The sequence below is a fragment of the Heteronotia binoei genome, chromosome 5 (genome assembly GCF_032191835.1).
Source record: "Heteronotia binoei isolate CCM8104 ecotype False Entrance Well chromosome 5, APGP_CSIRO_Hbin_v1, whole genome shotgun sequence".
Lineage (NCBI taxonomy): Eukaryota > Metazoa > Chordata > Lepidosauria > Squamata > Gekkonidae > Heteronotia > Heteronotia binoei.
The window spans coordinates 68,997,742-69,017,656 of NC_083227.1; the positions used below are offsets into that span (position 1 = coordinate 68,997,742).

Sequence of the window (19,915 nt, forward strand, 5' to 3'; positions counted from 1 at the left end):
TTTGTGCAAGGAAAACTGCAGTATACCCAATACTAGAGAGAAAACTGCAAACTATTGCACCCTATGCTATCTTAGCACATGTGCCTTAATTTGCTATCTGGTTAGAAACAGTTAAGTTTTCAATGAAACTTTAAGTTTTCCTCTGAGGCTTTGGTGCCTTTTCTGCCCCCTCCCCCCAAAAAAATCTTTTTTCCTCCCTCCTGCAAGGCAGACCAAACTATTTTTTTAACCTAATCTGTGGGTATATGTGCCACAGTGGTTTGTGGAACCACAAGTAGTCTTAAGGACAACAGAAGGTATGCCACAGTTGAAAAGCAATGAGAACCCTGCATGCTCCTCTCATGAACATTAGGTACTCTTCTGGATACAGAAATCCATCTGTGTATATCAACGGCATCCCTTCCTTGCCTTTAAAAGTATTTTTAAAAGAGAGAAATACTTCATAGGCGGAGTGGGGGGGGGGTTCCATTACCCAAAATTTCCAATTTCCCCATCAGAAAAAACTCAGTCAAGTCCTCAGAAAAATCAGAAAGAAACTGCTTTTTTTCTAAATTTTCTGAGTTTTTCCCTAGACCTTCACAAGTGTACCAACAACATCTGTAGAGAGCACCCAACATTCCGAGAAGCATCCAACAAGCCATTCCCCTGTAATTGTTTCAGAACACTTCTTAAAATCCTCTACGTTCAAGAAATCACTTTGGAGGATTGGTGTAGAGAAGATGTTTAAAGAAAATTTCTCATGTGTATGCATAGTATTTTTCTTAGGTCCCTTTTTGAATGCTTTTGCACTAAATCCTTAATTTTTTTTTAAGTTTGGGGAAGGTCCACTTATTTTTTGCAGGGGAGAGAGGAGAGCTGCTGTCTGATAACAAGCAATGTTTCCATACAAAATTTAGTATTTAAGAGTCAATATTTCAATCCATAGGCCCCTCTAGGGGTGACCTTTCCAGAAATTGGAAGAATTTTAATTTGCAGCCATCCTGCTCCCTCAAAAAGCTATTAAGGGTTACAATTCAACTACTTAGTGTTTGCCCTTGCTTAGGAGAAAAATGAAAATCTTGATGGCAGGATTTCTGTTTCACTTCAAGGAAAAGAGGCATTTAAAAATCCTTCTCAAGCCTCTCCACATTTTGAAAATGAGATTTGGAAGAGACTGAATTGTGTCTGTGCAATAACAGCGCATTCAGCCACATGTACATATAATGTGTGTGTCTGTGTCTGTATGCATGAATGTCACTGATAGCAATTTCCTTTTCTGTTTCTTCATTACTGTCAGTAAATGTAAAAATAGATGGTGGCTTTTTGTATTCTCTGTGCAAAAAAATAAAATGGTGACACATGCTTTGTATGGCTGGATTATAACTTTTACTTTGACATTTAACTAGACTAGAAGAATTTCAAGCACTCATTAATAAAATGGCTTATTAGTACAACTGATTTCATCTTCATTGTTACTCTCAAACATAAAGCTCAACTAGCCTAGTTATTGATGCTATATCTATTTAGTGTCTCTTTAGTATCAGACTTTAAAACAGAATTTCTGCATACTCACCAGGAACTTGATCAAAGTCAAACACAGAGGCAGCTTGAAGACCGTAAAAGGGTATGTATATTCGGTGGCGGTCTTTAGGTTTAGTATGCTGCATTCACTAATTGCACGGGTATTTTCTCTGCTCTTCCTTTTTTGAACAACTTTAGAAAAATAAATAAGGTACCCAGTAGAAATGCTAGATTTGGCACTTCTTTAACTTTTCAAAGAAAAATACTATGGAATGAAGATAACAAATACATGTTCAGATTCCTTGGGAAAGCATTTGGATGTGTTTTCTCTTAGTATCTCTGTGTGGTTTTTAAAGAGCATGGAATCTGTCAGCTGGAAGAGCCTGGCTGACTCCATATGCCATCATAAATTGGGATCCTATGGACAGCCTCTTAAGGCAATGAATTGTTTTCCAAAAGCTATGGGATGAAGTATATGATGGCACAATGTATGGAGCTTTGATTGAATAATCTGTTTTGCACCATAGGCCATGATAACAGAAGTCTCTTCACTGAACCAGCATCAGTAGCCTTCTTCTCCAAATTTATTTTAATATTGTCAAATTGGGAAACTTTTGCAACCAATTCTGAAATTTTGTTGTTGTTCAGTCACACAGTCGAATCCGACTCTTTGGGACCCCATGGACAAAGTCACGCCAGGTGTGAAATTCTGAAATGTAGAGGGAGAATATGTGAAATGATCTGTGCTTTTGTAATAATGTCCAATCAGTGTATTGCAATGCTTGGTGTTTAACAGTATCATTATTCTAGATTTATAACTGGGAAAAAACACAGATGTCCAGTCTTAATTATTATGAACAGGCATTTCTTCTTTTTATGTGGGATGAGAATCAGTGCTGCTGTTCCATTGATAATGCAATAATTGGTAGAAGTACTAGTTACTGTGGCAACCAATAGTAAATATTGTAGAAATTAAGATGTACAACTGTAGCTTTTCTTTAGTTCTAATGAGTAACAAGTTTCTTTTCTAAAAGATGGAAAGGCAATTTCATTTGAAATATGTTTAACCTGTCTGGTAGATATTTTAATTTCAATCCTATAAGCATCAGGATTGATGTCAACGGTGATAGCTGACAGGTGGTGTGTTCATTTCCTTCTAAGTGACCTGCACCTGGAAAGATCTATGGTGATATGAACTGGGTATTTGTCAGGCTTGTATTATCATTACCCCATCTTAGTTTTGGTATTTCGTTCATATTTTGGTGTTCTTTTTAATAGCAACCAGGTGGGGCTTGTCCCTTTTGTGATAAAATCTCATCTTTAGAGACATGGTCTTGCTGAAGTCCATTCTAATTAATAGAACTATTTGGAAATCTTCTTTTGCTTATACTTAACGGGTTGGATCCTATCTGATATCATTTCATTTGCATAACAACTTACACTAGGAGAAGAAGGGGAGTGTGATTTCTGCCAATTCCCCCTTCACATTGCAAACCCCCATTTTGGTTCCCTCATGACTCCTGAGGATCTCTTGACCTTCAGGAGCAAAATTCCGGAGCAGAGTCACTAATTTTGTCTCTTGCACAGAAGGATGTAGATTATCATTCAAGACTCAGTAAATGTATTTATGCATAATGTTTTATATGCTCCACATGGTATTGGCTTTTGCCAGATAGTAGGAAGGACCCAGATGACTTTCCATTTATGAAAGGGCCTCTTCTGCAGTTAGAAAAAGTATTCTATCCATTGAAACTTCTCCCATGAACAAAAAGGCACCTTTGAATCCAGTCCCATAGCTTTCATCCAATCTTTTTTATTTTGATTGAAAATTATCCTTAATAATCTGCTTTTTGTCCCGTCCTTGGAAATTTGCTTCCAGTTTCCACCAAATATACTTACTGGACTATGTCAGAAATGTTCTAACTAATTTATAATTTATCAAAAGGTATGTGGAAGAACTTTGAAATGAAAGTAAATGTAGTAGGTAAAGAGATTTCTGTAACAGGTATTTAATGATATCTTGGGAGATGAGAATCAATTTAATTTTACAAATAATTTATGATACACTAGCACAGGGGTGGCCAAACTTGCTTAACATAAGAGCCACACAGAATAAATGTCAGATGTTTGCGAGCTGGAAGGAAGGAAGGCAAATAAATGGAGGAAGGAGGGAGGATGGAGAGGTAGAAAGAAAGCAACTTTAAATTTAAATGCATTCTCTAAACCGCCAGCTGGCTTGGCTTAAAGTGATTTAAAGAGACAAGTGCCTTCTCCAAGCTGGCCAGCAGGGTGGGGGCTTTGAGAGCCACACAATATGTTTGAAAGAGCCATATGTGGCTCCTGAGCCACAATTTGGCCACCTCTGCATCAGCATTTCACCTTGTAGCTTCAGTGTAAGCATCCTAATAGTGCTCAATGACAATGTTGCCCATCCACATGGATCATTGCTTCATCTTCCTTTTCAAAGGGTGCTCTTTATTGCTAAATGCAGATGATTCTGTACATGTGTGTGTGTAAGGGGCTGTGAAGTCACAGCCAACTTATGCCAACCCCAGCAAGGGGCTTTCAAGGCAAGTGAGAAGCAGAGGTGGTTTGCTATTGCCTCTGCAGAGTCTTTTCTTGGTGGTCTACCTTCCCAAGTACTGACCCAGTTTTCGCTTTCAAGATGGGATTATTACTATGCCACCTTCCCTCCTACATATGATCCTAGCAATGTCATATTAGCTTTCAGTTTTATTCTATTTAGTTCATTTCTTTGTCCACCTTTCTCACAAAGACTGATGGTGGATCCAGGTTATTGAAAACCATGTGGCATTCATTAAAAAGCCTACCATCTCATGTCTGTAACTAAATGGGGAGGTGATTATTTGTAGTCTTCATTCAGTTAAAAAAAAGAGTATTACTGTTGTTGTGCCCTTAGTTTCACTTTCTCAGAGGACAAGAAGAGAGGCCTTTGCCCTAGAGGACCTTACAATCTAAAACTATAAGAGAGATGACTGGGAGGGGGGGCGGGCGTGATAACAGCCAGAAAAGGACAGTATAAATTTTGATAGTGGCCTCTTTTATACTCCATGTCTTTTGCTCTATCTTCTGTTGCTTTGTATGGTGACACTGACGTCCAAGGGATGTAAAAAACTTGGGTCTGTGAACTACTCTTAGTATTATGTACAATGGCTTGTGTATAATATTTTCATAGTATTTTCTAAAGCTTGAGGAAGAAGCCTGTACCTGGCAAAAGTGCTTGTTTTCTGTCCTTCTCACTGAGATTCAAGGAGGATTACAAAGATCTCAGTGGTGTATTGCTTGAACATCCCATGTTCTTCTGTCCTGGTGATATATCTGAACTGAAAACAATTGACCTGTTTCTGTTTTTGATATTTGCTGGCTCATTATATTTGGAATTTGACTGTTATTAATTTCTTTGAATTAAGGGTGAGGCACTCAGACAGGTGTTGGTCAACCGTTACTATGGCAATGTCCGAACTGCAGGAAGAAGAGAGAGCCTCACTAGTTTTGGCAATGGCCCCTTATCTTCTGGAGGCCCTAGTAAAGCCGGAGGAGGAGGTAGGATATGCACTGTGCTAATTAATCATTTGTATGCCTGCAACCTTTTGAAAGCGTTGTTGCTATTGAACAAGTTGTATATTTGACAGGTCCAGCAGCTTTCTCAGTAGGTTCTTTCTGTTTCTTCGACCTGTTTGTCACTCACAGAAGAAATTAATCCCTAAAATAATGTGAACAGATCTGTTAATTGACTTCTGCTTCTTCCTGGTTTACCATACCTCCCCTGTTTACCATACCTCCAGAATTATCCTGGATTGGATTACTCTTGATTTCTTCCAGACTAGATTTTTATTGTAACAGAAATCTACTAAACCTAATACTACAAAAATGAGCTGACTGGAACCATTGCCGTCTTTGGCTATTATGGGCTGGGGTGTCACCAGTACGCTGATGACACCCAGCTCTATCTACTGATGGACGACCGGCCAGTCTGCGCCCCGGAAAATCTTGACCGGGCATTACGGGCCGTGGCTGAGTGGCTCAGACTGAGTGGGCTGAAGCTAAATTCTACGAAGACAGAGGTCCTTTGCTTGGGTCGCCGCGGCCCGGGGGGGGGGATCCCCCTGCCAGCTTTTGATGGTGCGCCGCTGATGGCGGCGGACAAGGTCAGGAGCTTGGGGGTGCTGTTGGAGCCTTCCTTAAAGATGGAGGCTCAGATAGCAGCTGCTGCCAAGTCCGCATTTTTTCATCTTAGGCGGGCAAGGCAGCTGGCCCCCTTCCTGGAGCGCGACGACCTAGCAACAGTGATCCATGCTACCGTCACCTCGAGGTTGGACTACTGCAATGCCCTCTACATGGGGCTGCCCCTGTCCCGGACTCGGAAACTGCAGCTGGTGCAGAATGCCGCGGCCCGGCTGTTATTGGGTCTCCCAAAGTGGGGACACATTCGGCCGGGTCTTCGGACTCTGCACTGGCTTCCAGTGATGTACCGAGTCCGGTACAAGGTGCTGGTTATTACCTTTAAAGCCCTATATGGCCTGGGACCTGCCTACCTGAAGGACCGTCTCTCCCCACATGTTCCCCAGAGAGCACTGAGGTCAGGAACACAAAATCTCCTCACTATCCCCGGGCCAAAAGAAGCCCGCTTGAAATCCACCAGAGAAAGGGCTTTCTCCGTTATGGCCCCCACATGGTGGAATCAGCTGCCGGAGGAGGTGAGGGCCCTGCGGGACCTGGTTCAGTTCCGCAGGGCCTGTAAGACGACCCTCTTCCGGCTAGCTTACACCTAGCTAGGATGAAAACTTGATGTAACTTGCCCAACCATCCGTTTATATGTAATTGAAATGTTACTGGTTTTTAAGGTTTTAATTGCTTAAATATTTAATTGTTTTTATACTTAAAATTGTTTAATTTTCATGTTTGATCAATTTTGGAAGCCGCCCTGAGCCACTTGTGGGAAGGGCGGGATATAAATCTTGAATAAATAAATAAAATTATTAGCCCTTTTGAAGGAAAAAAAAGTGTTCGGGGTAGATTTGGTGAAAACCATGCCTGATGATGAGTGAAATCCCCACTCCTCTCCCTGATGACACCTTCCAAATTGAGACCCCATGGCCTTGCAGTTTTCATTTTACATGAAAGAACATCTTTGATCTTCATATGTTTTGGCCATCAGATGCCAACCATGAACATCCTCCCCAGGGTCTTTTTCCCCTCTATGTCTGTTCTTCTCCCTCTTCTTGTGATGAGAGCCAGCATGGTAAAGTGTCAGACTAGGATCTCGGACTCACGTTCAAATCCTCACTCTGTCATGGAAGCTTCCAGGGTGACCCTTTCTTTATAATTAATTTTAATGTCGAGCAGGTCCTTCTTTTTGCAGCAATTTTAGCTCAAAACACTTAAGTGTATGGTTTCAAACATGCCAGTACTGTGCCTATCAACTACTGGGATACAGATGTGATAGGCACAGTACTTGCATGTTTGAAACCATACATTTAAGTGTTTTGAGCTAAAATTGCTGCAAAAAGAAGGGCCTGCTCAACATTAAAATTAATTATAAAGAAAATAAGAGCAAATGGCCATCTAAAGAACAGCTTGCTGAATATACTCATAGAGGGCTATAGGCCAGCAAACTCCAGAAGGCTTGAGCATCTGGTTAAATGAATCAGTTTGAACTGGCTCTAGCTCCTATATGAAAAATGTACACACTTAAGTGTCTTGGAGTGATTGAGAGAAAAGATGTGGTAAGAAGAATCATGAACATTGGTCAGTACTAGTGGCTGTTACACCTGGAAAAAACATAGAAAGGCATTACTCCCGACGAATTCTACTGATGAAATGGGCCTATATCCGGGTGTTCATAGACTTTTTTTACAATATGGAAATGTTAATATTGGACCTCTATTACAACATGAAGTATGCAAAATTTACAATATGAAATATATGAATGGATATTTAAATTGGATTTTTATTATAACATGAAGAATGTAAAATTTAAAATGTAGAGCATTAAAATATATGAAGGTTTTTAAATGGCTACTATAAACTTTGTTTATCATCACAGTAGTTAACTTCCATTGCCAGCCTCCAGGTGGTGGCTGGAGATCTCCTGGGATTGCAACTGATCTCCTGGAAAAATAGCTGCTTTGAAAGGTGGACCTTATGGCATTATACCCACTGAAGTCCCTGCCTTCCCCGGGCTCCCCCCCCCAAAATTTCCAAGTATCTCCCAATCCGGAGCTGGCAATCCTACTTCAGAACCAACCTTTTATAGATGTTGTTTCCCAAAATGTCACTTCCCAAAATACTAAGTACTATTCCTATGCCCTTTCCACAAACCTTTGTGACTTGCAAGTGACCCTTGCTATTTGTTCATTTCTGACCACACTGACCAAGTCTGACTGCTATGACTGCTATTTTAATGGTTTTTTAAAATGACACCCTAGGCATGTTGCTGGCACTTTAACAGGGAATGAAAGTGTGAATAAATGGGAGTATGTTCACAATTAAATTTTGTTCCTTTTTAATGGGAGAGTGAATTACATTTCCCGATAGAAATAATTAAGTGGGAATCTTGAAATCCATAACTTTCTCACTCTGTGCAATTTAACCTTTTTTCTAGGAGGAGGGTCTGGTTCCAGTTCAGCAAGCCGTGGTGAAATGAGTTTAGCAGAAGTCCAGTGTCATCTGGACAAAGAAGGGGCATCCAACTTGGTCATAGATCTCATCATGAATGCCACCAGTGACAGAGTTTTTCATGAGAGCATTCTTTTAGCCATTGCTCTCTTGGAAGGTGGTAACACTATTATACAGGTAGGGAAAGTACTGGTATACTTCTATTTATAGACTTGTGTATACATAAAAAGAATCGTTAAGCATAAAGATCATTGAATCTACTGCATTGTACAAAGGTAGGATCTATCATACTCAGTCTCTCACAATAGATGAAAAGGTCTTATTCAGTTTCCACAGACGAATTATTATTTGTGTTTTAGAGAATGGAAAACTTTAGGCACAGACTAAGTTGATTAACCACTCTATGGGATAATTCTACTCTGGTAAGAATGGTAATTCACAATTGGCAGTTAATAAATAAGCCAAATATAATTTCCCCTGGAAGATCTAAGAGATTATCTTAGCCAGACTTTCCTGCACTACTGAAGTATCAGTGTGGGTCACTGTAAAATTAATGTGTTCGACCTTTTATCTTCACGATCAAAAATCAGCTAGATAAACTGTCTTCCTTGCATACAACATGTAGGGCTTTTGGACATTTGTATTAATTTTGTTTTTCCAGTCAAGGACAAGTTTTCGAAACAAGTAGAAGTACGGCACAGACAAATATGTATTTATTTCCTTAGACTCTTCTCTGTCAGGATGGTTTGTAGTGGCTTATGTAATATACATTTATCATTTTAGAACCCACAAGGATTCACTGGTGAAAGGGAGTAAGTTATTAATAAATTCAACACCTCTGAACCCAAGTCTACTCCTCCAGGGTATTACAAATTCTTAGAGGCTTAAGTGGGTCAGTTTCTCCATCTTCTGCTTTTCCTACTGTCTTTTTAAAACAAAGTTTTCAGCTGTTCTGTCTGTTCTCAGTACATATTCTTTAACAGGCCAGTTCTTGTTTGTATGGGGTGTCTTTTTTAACTTTTAAGGCATCCCCTCTACGCAGAAACCTCAAACTTGTCTGCAGGTGGGCCCCTTTTGCGCCATCAGCCATGAGTTGTGCTATTGGAAGAAATTATTTCTTGTTGTCCTTACAGCTGTCCAGCTGGGTAATTTGTTTCTAAGATAATGACTTTTATAAGACAACTGAATTAACTTGAAATATCACTTTGTCTTTCCTATCTGCAAATAACCATTTACCAACATTTGCACGGAGCACATGTTGATGTACCCAGATCAACATAATCATTGTACAAGTTAGAATGATGGTGGACATGCTTTATATATCAGATTATGGGTCTATATAATCATATGAACATATCTGATATGGTCCTATGGTTTCTTTAAGAAATGCTGTTTCATCCTTGAGATATCTCCTTGCAGGCAGTTCAGTTTGTAATATTCTCCATCAAAAGCAGTAATTGAACTAGGATAGTTTTCATGCCTCTATTAGGAAACTATGTAGGCTATTCTAACTGTGTTTGATTGGCTTTTATATTTCATTATACTTTTGAGACTGATTAGATTATTGGAAAGATGGCAGGTGTTTTTTGTCTTTAAAGCTGAAAAGTACCTTTCCTCTGCCTTGTCTGCCTTTCACTTGAGAGATTACTAAGGTCAACTTCAACCTCAGAAAGGTTTCCACTGACACACCAGGACCTAACTATAGATACTTCTGTTAGATCTCAGAAGGGAAGTTCCATTATTATTTATATATGTAGATTATTGTTGTTACTGTTTTGTTTGACACTGGTGACAAATGTGGTGAGCTACATGGTAAGGAGATACTATTTTTGTTCTGCAGAAGTAGAGTGGTTTCACTAGCATTTTGTTCAAATTAACCACATTTATTAGTTGGCGTTGTGGGCAATGTGTTCTCTCTCTGTCTGCTCTTTTACCATGGCTAACACCAGTGTTACTAATTTATGTATGGATGCAAAGTATGGATGGATTCCTTCTCTTGCCCTGTCTCCTTGTTCTCTGTGTGTGTGTGTGAACTGGGAGAGTTCAAACAGGAAAGGTCCCCAAAACCTACAGCAAATTTAATTGAAAACCATAGATGTTTTTCTATAATTCATACGTGTTATGCCTTGTTTGAGTAAATTAGGATCAGCAGTTTTCCATCAGGGTCAGCTACATTAGGTATGTTGAAGGAGCAATCTTAAAAGACTCTTAAATGACAGGAATTTAATGATATTTTTGCCTTAATCACTATGGAGCATGCTGAATAGAACATTTGGCTTTTCAGACATTTTTAGCCATCCACTAGAGCAGAGATGTCAAACATGCGGCCTGGGGCCCCAATCAGGCCCCCAAGCAACTGGCTGTCATCTGCTTCCTTCTCCCTCTCTCTTGCTTCTGCATCACAGCTTGCTTTGACAAGCTTGCTCAATCGCACAGGAGCTACAGAACAAAGCCTCTATTTTCTCCATTGCTTGAGGCTCCTCCCTTAGGGAGGAAGGGGGGGAGGGATAGCTTGCTTCAAAGGAAGTTCTGGCTCTTTCCTTCCTTTCTCAGGGGACCAGGAGGGGGAGGAGCCTCAGCCAATAGAAGGAAAGAGAGGCTTGGCTCAGTAGCTCTGCTGTGCAACTGAGAGAACCTGGATTGTACAGGAGAGATACAAAGAAAGTACCTTTGAGACCAAAAAGTGCTAATGTTATAAACATGTTTTATTTTTAAGTTTTTAAAACATCTTTGTGTTTGTGTCCTTTATAAAGTTTATACCTTTGCTACCTGGCATTACATTTTATGACACACAGCCTGGCAAAGTCTCATTTATGTCAGATCCAGCCCTCATAACAAATGACACCCCTGCATTAGAGCATAATTTAAAAGCTAGTATTGTATGTCAGAATAGTATTGTTCAGGGCTTTTGTTGTAGGTAAAAGCCCAACAGGAACTCGTTTGCATATTAGGCCACACACCCCTGACATCGCCATTGTTCCACACAGGGTTTATCTACCAAAAAAGCAGAGCAGGAACTCATTTGCATATTAAGCCACACCCCTGACACCAAGCCAGCGGGAACTGTGTTTTTGTGTATTCCTGCAAAAAAAAAAAAGCCCTGGTATTGTTGGGCTTGAGTTTAAATTCATACTGTGCTGTGAATCTAATTTAGGGCTGCCAAGCCCCAGTCAGGGCAAGGATCCTCTGCCCCAAATTCCTGTTTCCTGCATCTGTGTGGAATGGAGGCAAGGGAGGGGATTTTTTTAAATTCATTGGCATCACAAAACTGATGTTGTCTTTTCCAGGAAATACCCAGAAACAACAGCAATAGCTTTAGGAATCACTAGAAAATCTCTGCTATAACCACCTTCCATTGTTCCACCAGTTGCCTGAGATGGCCTGGTGACCCTGATATAACTCAGTAGGCCAAAAGATAGTGATTTGTTAAGGCCTATCATATCCCCTATGGCTCTGCTGTCTTTTGAAAGAAGGATGGGATACAGATGTGATCAATAATAGACCTTTCTGCCAAGTGCGATGCTCATCTAAAAGCCATCTAAAGAATAATTATTGTTTGTTTAAGACAGACATTATAGTATTCTAGTAACACTATAATGTGTCTGTATGTGACACCTGCTGGTGGTGTTTCTTTTTCTTTCTTTTTAGGGTACTTGAAGGTACTTGCCGAAATATAAACTGTGCTATTTGCAATCTAACTCCCCATGAATAACAAAAAAACCCTTAGTTTATATAAAGTTCAGTACCAAAAATTCCTCTCTTTAAAGAAAACTTGGCAAGTGAGCAACAATGGAGGAAATTATTCTTCAACACTTGTCTCTCATCTGTCACATAAAAAGTATATGCCCTATCAGATTTCTGATATAAGCCTGACATGAGCTAGTGAGTCATATCCATGTAAGCTTCTAAAAGAGCAGTCTCATCCATTGTCATTACCTGTGTATCTTTTCAGAGGTGGCCGACTAATACTTCTTGGCTGTTATTTGCCTAATAAACAGCTTTGGATTTACTGCTGATGTTATGGTGGCCACTGTTGTGAAGAGGGAAAATGTTTCACCTGACTTAAACATAATTTCCCAGGATATGAAAGGCACAGGACCAGTGCGGAAGGGAGTAGGCAGCCAAACAAAAAGATGTCAGGGTTGCTTTTCTGTCTTTTGGCCTTAGAAGTTATGGCTCATAGTGGTTATAGTTTAGATCCACCAGAATATTTTATACATTTGATTTCCAAAATATCCCTCAAAGCGCTGTTCTTTGTGGAAGGGGAGACCTAAGGAAAAGCATGAAGGGAGAGTTGGAGATCTGCAGTGAGAAGGGGGATTCAGTGAAAATCACCCCCTTTCCATTTGCAGAATACTGCATGGAATCCATGCCAGAGTTACCCTAGCTCATTCTGGCCTTAGTCTGATGTTAACCACTATGCTACCCTGGTTCTCTGTCTCAAAACCTACTCATGAGGGTTAGAGAGAAGTGATAATGGATTGTATCAGTGTATAGCATTCTAACAGAGTAAAAGCCCTGGCTGTGAAAAAAAGCATTGATGCATTTACCAAAGGATATTTTGTCCTGCAAAGTATCCTCACAAGGCTTTTCTGAATCTGAAGAATATTTTAGTATGCTCTGACTTAGCAGGGTCAGCCCTGGCTAGTATTTGGATGGGCAACCACCAAAGAACACAGAGGACAACGCTGAAGCAAGCAATGGTGGACCGTTGCCTTGAAAACCCTGTAGGGTCGTCATAAGCTGTGAGTTGATGGCAAAAAGCAACAATATCCACAGTATTATTGCTGTAGGTGTTCTAGATTAGTTAAAGATGCTGCTTAAACACTTTCCTGATTTTTGCTTCCATACACATCTTCTTATATCTGTCCCTGCCTGTCAGTACAGTTGTATCTCCAGCTTTCTGAAAAGGATTTATCCTTCACTTTATCTGATGGTACTAGACTGAGGCTATTCATCTTTTTATGGAGATGTCTGGACTGTGTAAGTTACAGTTGCAAGTTGAAAGACAGTATAAATATCCATCCGAAAGAATGTATAAATTTATTTTACCAATACATAATTCTTCTAGTTGATAGCTTAGGTTTCTCACTAGGCCACTCTATTTCTGACCTTTCTCCTGTGTAAACAACTATGCAAATACAATTTCCTGAGCCCCAGACTTCCATTTGGAAGTTTTAAAAACTGTGTCAGAACAGGCCTTGTAGGTACCCCTCACTTTACTACTCTGTCTGTTATCAGTCCTGTTTGCAAGCTGCCTAGACAGTAATTGGGAGTTACTTTTTCCAGACTTTTTCTCCTCATCCCCCCAACACAAACAAAAACTTTTAGAGATATGCTAGTTCAGTTCCTCTAAAAACTGAATTTTCTCTTATCTGTTTAAAGGTGCTTCCCCAAATGAATGGAACAAGTTAGGCTTTTATGTGGGAAGAACCATCATAACTCCAAATACAAAAAAAGAGGAATGTTTTACTTTATTTGTAATGAAAGACATAGGTTACAAAAGGGAAAGCAACACAGATGAACAAAAATGTCTAACATATATCAGGGACAATGAGCAATAAATGTAATCATCTCTCCATATGTCTAAAATGTATCCCTCTGCAATACCAAATTGAGAAGTAAGCAGAATAATTTTAAAATTACCAGAGGTATGTTTTATTTCTTCTTCTTTAGCCAAGTCATAGCTTGACTTCTCTGGGAGCCTTCACACAATGACTGTTTGCAAGTGGATATTGCTATTCTTGAAGGTTTTTGTTCTTTTGGGCCCTGTAAGTAACTATGACCATCCTCTAGACCCCAGCAGACTAAATGCTTTCTGGAAATAATTTGTCAACCCATTTTTGCCTGCCTACCCATGAATGCAGTTTTAGTTTTAAAAGTAGGCAAATTAAATATTTATGTTCCAAGTTGTAACTTTTATACAAACTATCTATAGAGTGAGATGTCACTTTACCAAAAAGCCCATTCCACAAATGGTGTAAGTCACTGATTCCTGCCCTCCCCCCAATATTTCCTCGGAAATGGAACTTACTTGGCGCAAACCTAAGGCTCATTTCAAAGTGATTTTGTTACATACACCTCTTCCAGAATATTGCATCCACAGAACGAACAAAATAAATTGGAAAAATATTGTCACTGTTGATTGATACAACTCCTTAATGCAATGTGTATTTTTGTGTTAAGTGCTGTCAAGTCGCTTCCAACTTATAGCGACCCTATGAATTAATGTTTTAGAAAACTCCCTATTATTAACAGCCTTGCTCAGGTCTTGCAAACTGAGGGCCATGGCTTCCCCACTCCTTCACTTGCAGCTGCTGGAATAACTTTAGGTCAGCCATAGCTCTCGTAGAAGTTGTCCTTGAAAGGGCAACTTCTGTGAGAGCCCTCTCAGCCCCACCCACCTCACAGGGTGTCTGTTGTGGGATGAGAATTTATATTAGATTGTAAGCTACTCTGAGTCTCTGATTCAGAGAGAAGGGTGGGGTATAAATCTGCAATTCTTCTTCTTCCTTGATTGAGTCAATCCATCTCACATCAGGCCTTCCTCTTTTCCTGCTGTCTACAGCTATTCCTAGCGTTATTGTCTTTTCCAGTGCCTCATGTTTCTCATAATGTGCCTCAGTTTAGTCATTTTAGCTTCTGGGGGAATTCAGTCTTGATTTGGTCTAGAACCCACTTATTTTTCTTTTTGGCAGTCCATTGTATCTGTAAAATTCTTCTCCAACACCACATTTCAAATGAATCAACTGACTTCCTGTTAGTTTTCTTTATTGCCCAGCTTTCACACCCATGCACAGTAATGAGGAATGCCATGGCATAAATTAACTTGACCTTGTTCACCAGTAACACATCCTTGCAATTAAGAATCTTTTCTAGCTCCTTTATGGATATTCTTCCTACTAGCAATCTCCTCCCAATTTCTTGATTGCAGTCTCCCTTTGGTTGATGATGGAGCCAAGGAATAGAAAATCTTTTCACAATTTCAGTTTTTTCACTGTTTACCATAAGGTTCTGAAATTCCCCAGTGGCTATATTCAGCTGTAATACTGCTTTGACACTTTCTGCTTTACCTTCATCAGGAGCCGTTTCAAGTCTTCACTGTTTTCTGCCAATAATGTGGCATTACCTGCTTATCTCAAATTGTTACTGTTCCACCAATTGTCACTCCACCTTCATCTAAATCTAATTCAGCTTTCTTTCTGATATGTTCTGCATATAGATTCTGCATATTCTGCATGTAGATATATGTTTTGCATATAGAGACAGGGAGATAAAATGCATCCTTGTCTGAAATCTTGACAGTTGGAAACCATTCTGTTTCTCCATATTCTGTCCTAACAGTAGTCTCTTTTCTGGAGTATAGGTTGTGCATCAAAACAATCAGATGCACACCCATTTCTTTTAAAACCAACAGTAGCTTTTCCTGAACCTCACATTCAAAAACTTTTTTGAAACACAAGTTGATTTCCTTCTGAAATTCTCCTATATGTTCCAGTAACCAAAGTAAATTTGCATTATGATCTCTGATGCCTCTTACTTTTGGAATCCAGCTTGAACATTTGGCGTTCCTTGTTCCATGCATGGTTACAGTCTTTGTTGTAAGATTTTTTAGCATGACTTTACTTGTGTTAGAAATTAATGTGGTTGTCTGATAGTTGCTGCAGTCTTTGACATCTCCTTTTTTTAGGAAATGGAATGTATATTGATTGTTTCTGATTTGTGGGCCACTGTTTTGTTTTCCATATTTGTTGGCTCAAAAAGATTTTGATAGGCTCCATTTCTGTGGCTTGGAATGGATCTGTTGATATCCCTTCTATTCTGGTGATTTATTTCACCCAGTTGTTCTCACAACTTTCATTTGACTTTCTAAAATTGTAAGAAGTTCTTTAAAAAATTCCTCTTGGAAGGAATCTGCCATCCTTTCATCTCTTCTATATAGTTGCCATCTTTTCCTTATTTTCCATTTTGAAAATTTCTCAGGGCACTGTATTAACAGGAATAAATGCTATCTTCTTTCTCTGGGTGGCTTTATTCTTACTGACAACAGACATGTTTAAGTATTTAGGACTGATCATCCCCAAAAATATCTAGTCCTTTATCCAATGTATTGTGGTAGTTACAGTGATACTAGGATATGGGACAATGCAATGAAACTCCTGGCAAATCACACCTTCTCTCTCTCTCTCTCTCTCTCACCTTATAATAATAATAATAATAAATTTTATTTGTACCCCGCCCTCCCCTGCCGAAGCAGGCTCAGGGCGGCTAACAATACGGTGACCAATGGTGCACCAACAATAAAACAGTTATATTAGAAACATTAAATTAAACATTAATTAACCTTAAAAACCTGATTAAAACAATTAACTAAAACATATTATAACGCTATCCTTGACGCTCTTCTAGTTGATGCTGATGGCGGATTTTCTTCGTTGTCAGTATAATTCAGTTATTCATAAGCTAATTTAAAAAGGGTGGTCTTGCAGGCCCTGCGGAACTGATCAAGGTTCCGCAGGGCCCGCACCTCCTCTGGAAGTTGGTTCCAGAGATGTGGGGCTGCGGCCGAAAAGGCCCGAGAGCGAGTGTTCCGTAGTTTGATTTGTCTTGGCCCAGGGGTAGTCAGTCTGTTCTTTCCTACTGACCTCAGTGCTCTCTGGGGTTCATACGGGGAGAGACGGTCCTTCAGGTAGGCTGGTCCTCGGCCATATAGGGCTTTAAAGGTGATAACCAGCACTTTGTACTGGACCCGGTATACAATCGGTAACCAGTGCAGTTCGCGTAGCCCCGGCCGTACATGTTCCCATCTTGGGAGACCGAGCAACAGCCTGGCCGCCGCGTTCTGCACTAGCTGTAACTTCCGGGTCCGGCACAGAGGCAGCCCCATGTAGAGGGCGTTACAGTAGTCCAATCGTGAGGTGACCGTCGCATGGATCACCGTTGCTAGGTCCCGACGCTCCAGGAAAGGGGCCAACTGCTTTGCCCGCCTCAGATGGAAAAATGCTGACTTGGCAGTGGCTGTTATCTGGGCCTCCATTGATAATGAAGGCTCCAGTAAAACACCCAGACTCTTCACCTGCTGCGCCGCCTTTAGCTGCACACCATCGAAGGTCGGGAGGGATATTTCCCCCCCTGGAGCGCCGCGACCCACACAGAGAACCTCTGTCTTTGCCGGATTCAGCTTCAGCCCACTCAGTCTAAGCCACGTTGCGATAGCCTGTAACGCCCGATCCAGGCCTTCCGGGGGGGAGGCGGGCCGGCCATCCATCAGCAGATAGAGCTGGGTGTCATCTGCATATTGGTGGCAGCCCAGCCCAAACCTCCTGGCAATCTGGGCAAGGGGGCGCATATAGATGTTAAATAACATCGGGGAGAGGACTGCTCCCTGAGGCACCCCACAATCTAGTGTGCGCCTCTGGGATCGTTCACCCCCGATCGCCACCCTTTGTCCCCGACCCGTGAGGAAAGAGGAGAGCCATTGTAAAGCAGACCCCTTAACCCCAATGTCGGCGAGGCAGTGGATCAGTAGCCGATGGTCGACCGTATCAAATGCAGCCGACAGATCTAATAACATCAGCACTGCTACACCGCCTCGATCCAGTTGCCGTTGGAGGTCATCTGCTAAGGCGACCAAGACCGTCTCCGTCCCGTGACCCGGTCGGAAGCCAGACTGGCACGGGTCTAGGACAGAAGCGTCATCTAGAAATCTCTGTAGCTGCAACGCCACTGCCCTCTCGATGATTTTACCTAAAAATGGTAAATTAGACACCGGTCGATAGTTCGCCAATTCGGCCGGGTCTGCTGTTGATTTTTTCAAGAGGGGGCGGACCAAGGCCTCTTTCAGAGGCGTTGGAAAACGCCCCTCTAGGAGGGATCTATTTATGATGTCCCGTAAAGGACATCTAAGCTCCCTCTGGCAAGATTTAATCAGCCAGGAGGGGCAAGGGTCCAGATCGCATGTTGTTGGGCGAGCAGCGGAGAGAATTCCATCAACTTCTTCCAGGCTGAGTGGGTCGAAGTGGTCCAGCAGTAAATCCGAAGACAGGCGCGGAGCCTCAGTCTGACTTACTGTATCTAATGTGATAGGTAGGTCTTGGCGGAGTGATGAGATTTTATCTGCAAAATATTTCGCAAATGCCTCACAGCCTATCTCCAATTCTCTAACGTTTGGTTTGCCTTGTGGCAGTGTTATAAGATCTCCAATTACCCTAAATAATTGTGCTGGGCGCGAATTTGCAGATGCAATCTTGGCTGCAAAGTATTGTTTCTTTGCAGTCTTGACTGCCATCTCATATGACTTCATAAACGTTCTATAGGATGTTCTCGTCACTTCGTCCCGAGTATGCCTCCACCGCCTCTCTAGTCGTCTGAGCCCTTGCTTCAGCTGGCGTAACTCCAAGGTATACCATGGAGCCAGCTTCATACGAGGGCGCAGAGGGCGCCGAGGTGCGATTTCGTCGATGGCCCTGGATAGCTGATCTTGCCAGACTTCCACCAGGTCATTGAGGGAATCGCCAGTGGGCCAGGGGTCCCTCAGGGCCGTTTGGAACCGTTCCGGGTCCATCAGGCCCCGAGGGCGAGCCAAAATAGGCTCTCCGCCCATACAGGGTTGGGGCGGCATCTCCATACGGGCCTTAAGGGCTAGGTGATCCGACCATGGAACCGCTTCATCTGCGATATCGTTCACCAGAATCCCAGACGCAAAGATCAAGTCTAGTGTGTGTCCGGCCTGATGCGTGGGTGTGGTGACAGATTGAGAGAGTCCTAGTGTCGCCATGGAAGACACTAGGTCCATCGCCTGAGTGGAGGCTGTGTCGTCGACATGGACATTGAAGTCACCCAGGACCATAAGTCCTGGGCTCTCCAGTGCCCAGCTCGCCACTGCCTCCAATAGTGATGGTAAGGCGCTGGCTGGTGCGTTAGGCGGACGGTACACCAGCCAGATCACCAACCCCCCTCCAACATCCCACCACAGACCGACACACTCGATGCCATCGATCTTTGGGGCCGGGAGAGCCCTAAAGGAGTAAGCCTCCCGTATGAGTAATGCCACCCCTCCCCCCCGCCCGTTACTCCGTGACTGGTGAAAGACCGAGTAACCTGGGGGGGTCATCTGGGAGAGAGCTACTGTCTCTCCATCCCGCACCCAGGTCTCGGTCACGCAAGCCAGGTCCACGTCCTGCCTAAGCAGGAACTCCTTAAGGGTCGAGGTCTTATTATTAATGGACCTGGCGTTGCATAACACCAGTGACGGAGACGAGCATTTCCTCTTAGGCCCACTACCTGCCACCGTTGGGATGGGCAATAGACTGGAAGGTGGCCGAGCACTAATTTGTCTCTGTCTCCTTCCCTTATATAATTGTCTATTCCCACCGTCATATCTTCCCCTCCCCAGGAGCACTGGAATCCCCTGGGCCAACATCTGCACTCACTTGGAGTGGACTCGCAGTATACTCCTCACAGTTGTTCCCAATTATCCTCACCTGGTTATATATAACTTATCATTTTCGTGAGGATAAAGCAAGGCAAGAAGAGCCATGTGTGCTGCTGTGACCTCCATAGAGAAAGTATATTTACTAGAATTTATTAGAATGTCCTGTATCACTTAACTTGAAGGCATCCGTGAACCCATGAGTTATCTCTGAGGTCCTTTTACAGTAAGCACACTGGCCTATCGAGAGATCGCCTGCTGCTTACCCTCCTTCCCTGCTGGTGCTTCCAAGGCCGGTGGGAAAAATGGAGAAAATTGGGGAGGGTGCCAGCATTGCACTGGTGT

The 19,915-nt window shown here is 41.9% G+C and overlaps 1 protein-coding gene across 6 annotated transcripts in view; it reads left to right on the forward strand.

Annotated features, from left to right (window-relative positions):
• The window catches only part of ITPR1 (inositol 1,4,5-trisphosphate receptor type 1), a 353,195-nt gene that overhangs the window by 256,499 nt on the left and 76,781 nt on the right, over positions 1-19,915 (forward strand). For 3 of the 6 annotated variants that reach the window (XM_060239586.1, XM_060239588.1, XM_060239589.1), the window contains 3 exons: positions 1,556-1,603; positions 4,932-5,064; positions 8,126-8,316. In XM_060239586.1, the coding sequence (XP_060095569.1) occupies positions 1,556-1,603; positions 4,932-5,064; positions 8,126-8,316 (372 nt within the window). The remainder of the gene's footprint in view (positions 1-1,555; positions 1,604-4,931; positions 5,065-8,125; positions 8,317-19,915) is intronic. The other 3 variants (XM_060239590.1, XM_060239591.1, XM_060239587.1) reach the window with 2 other exon arrangements.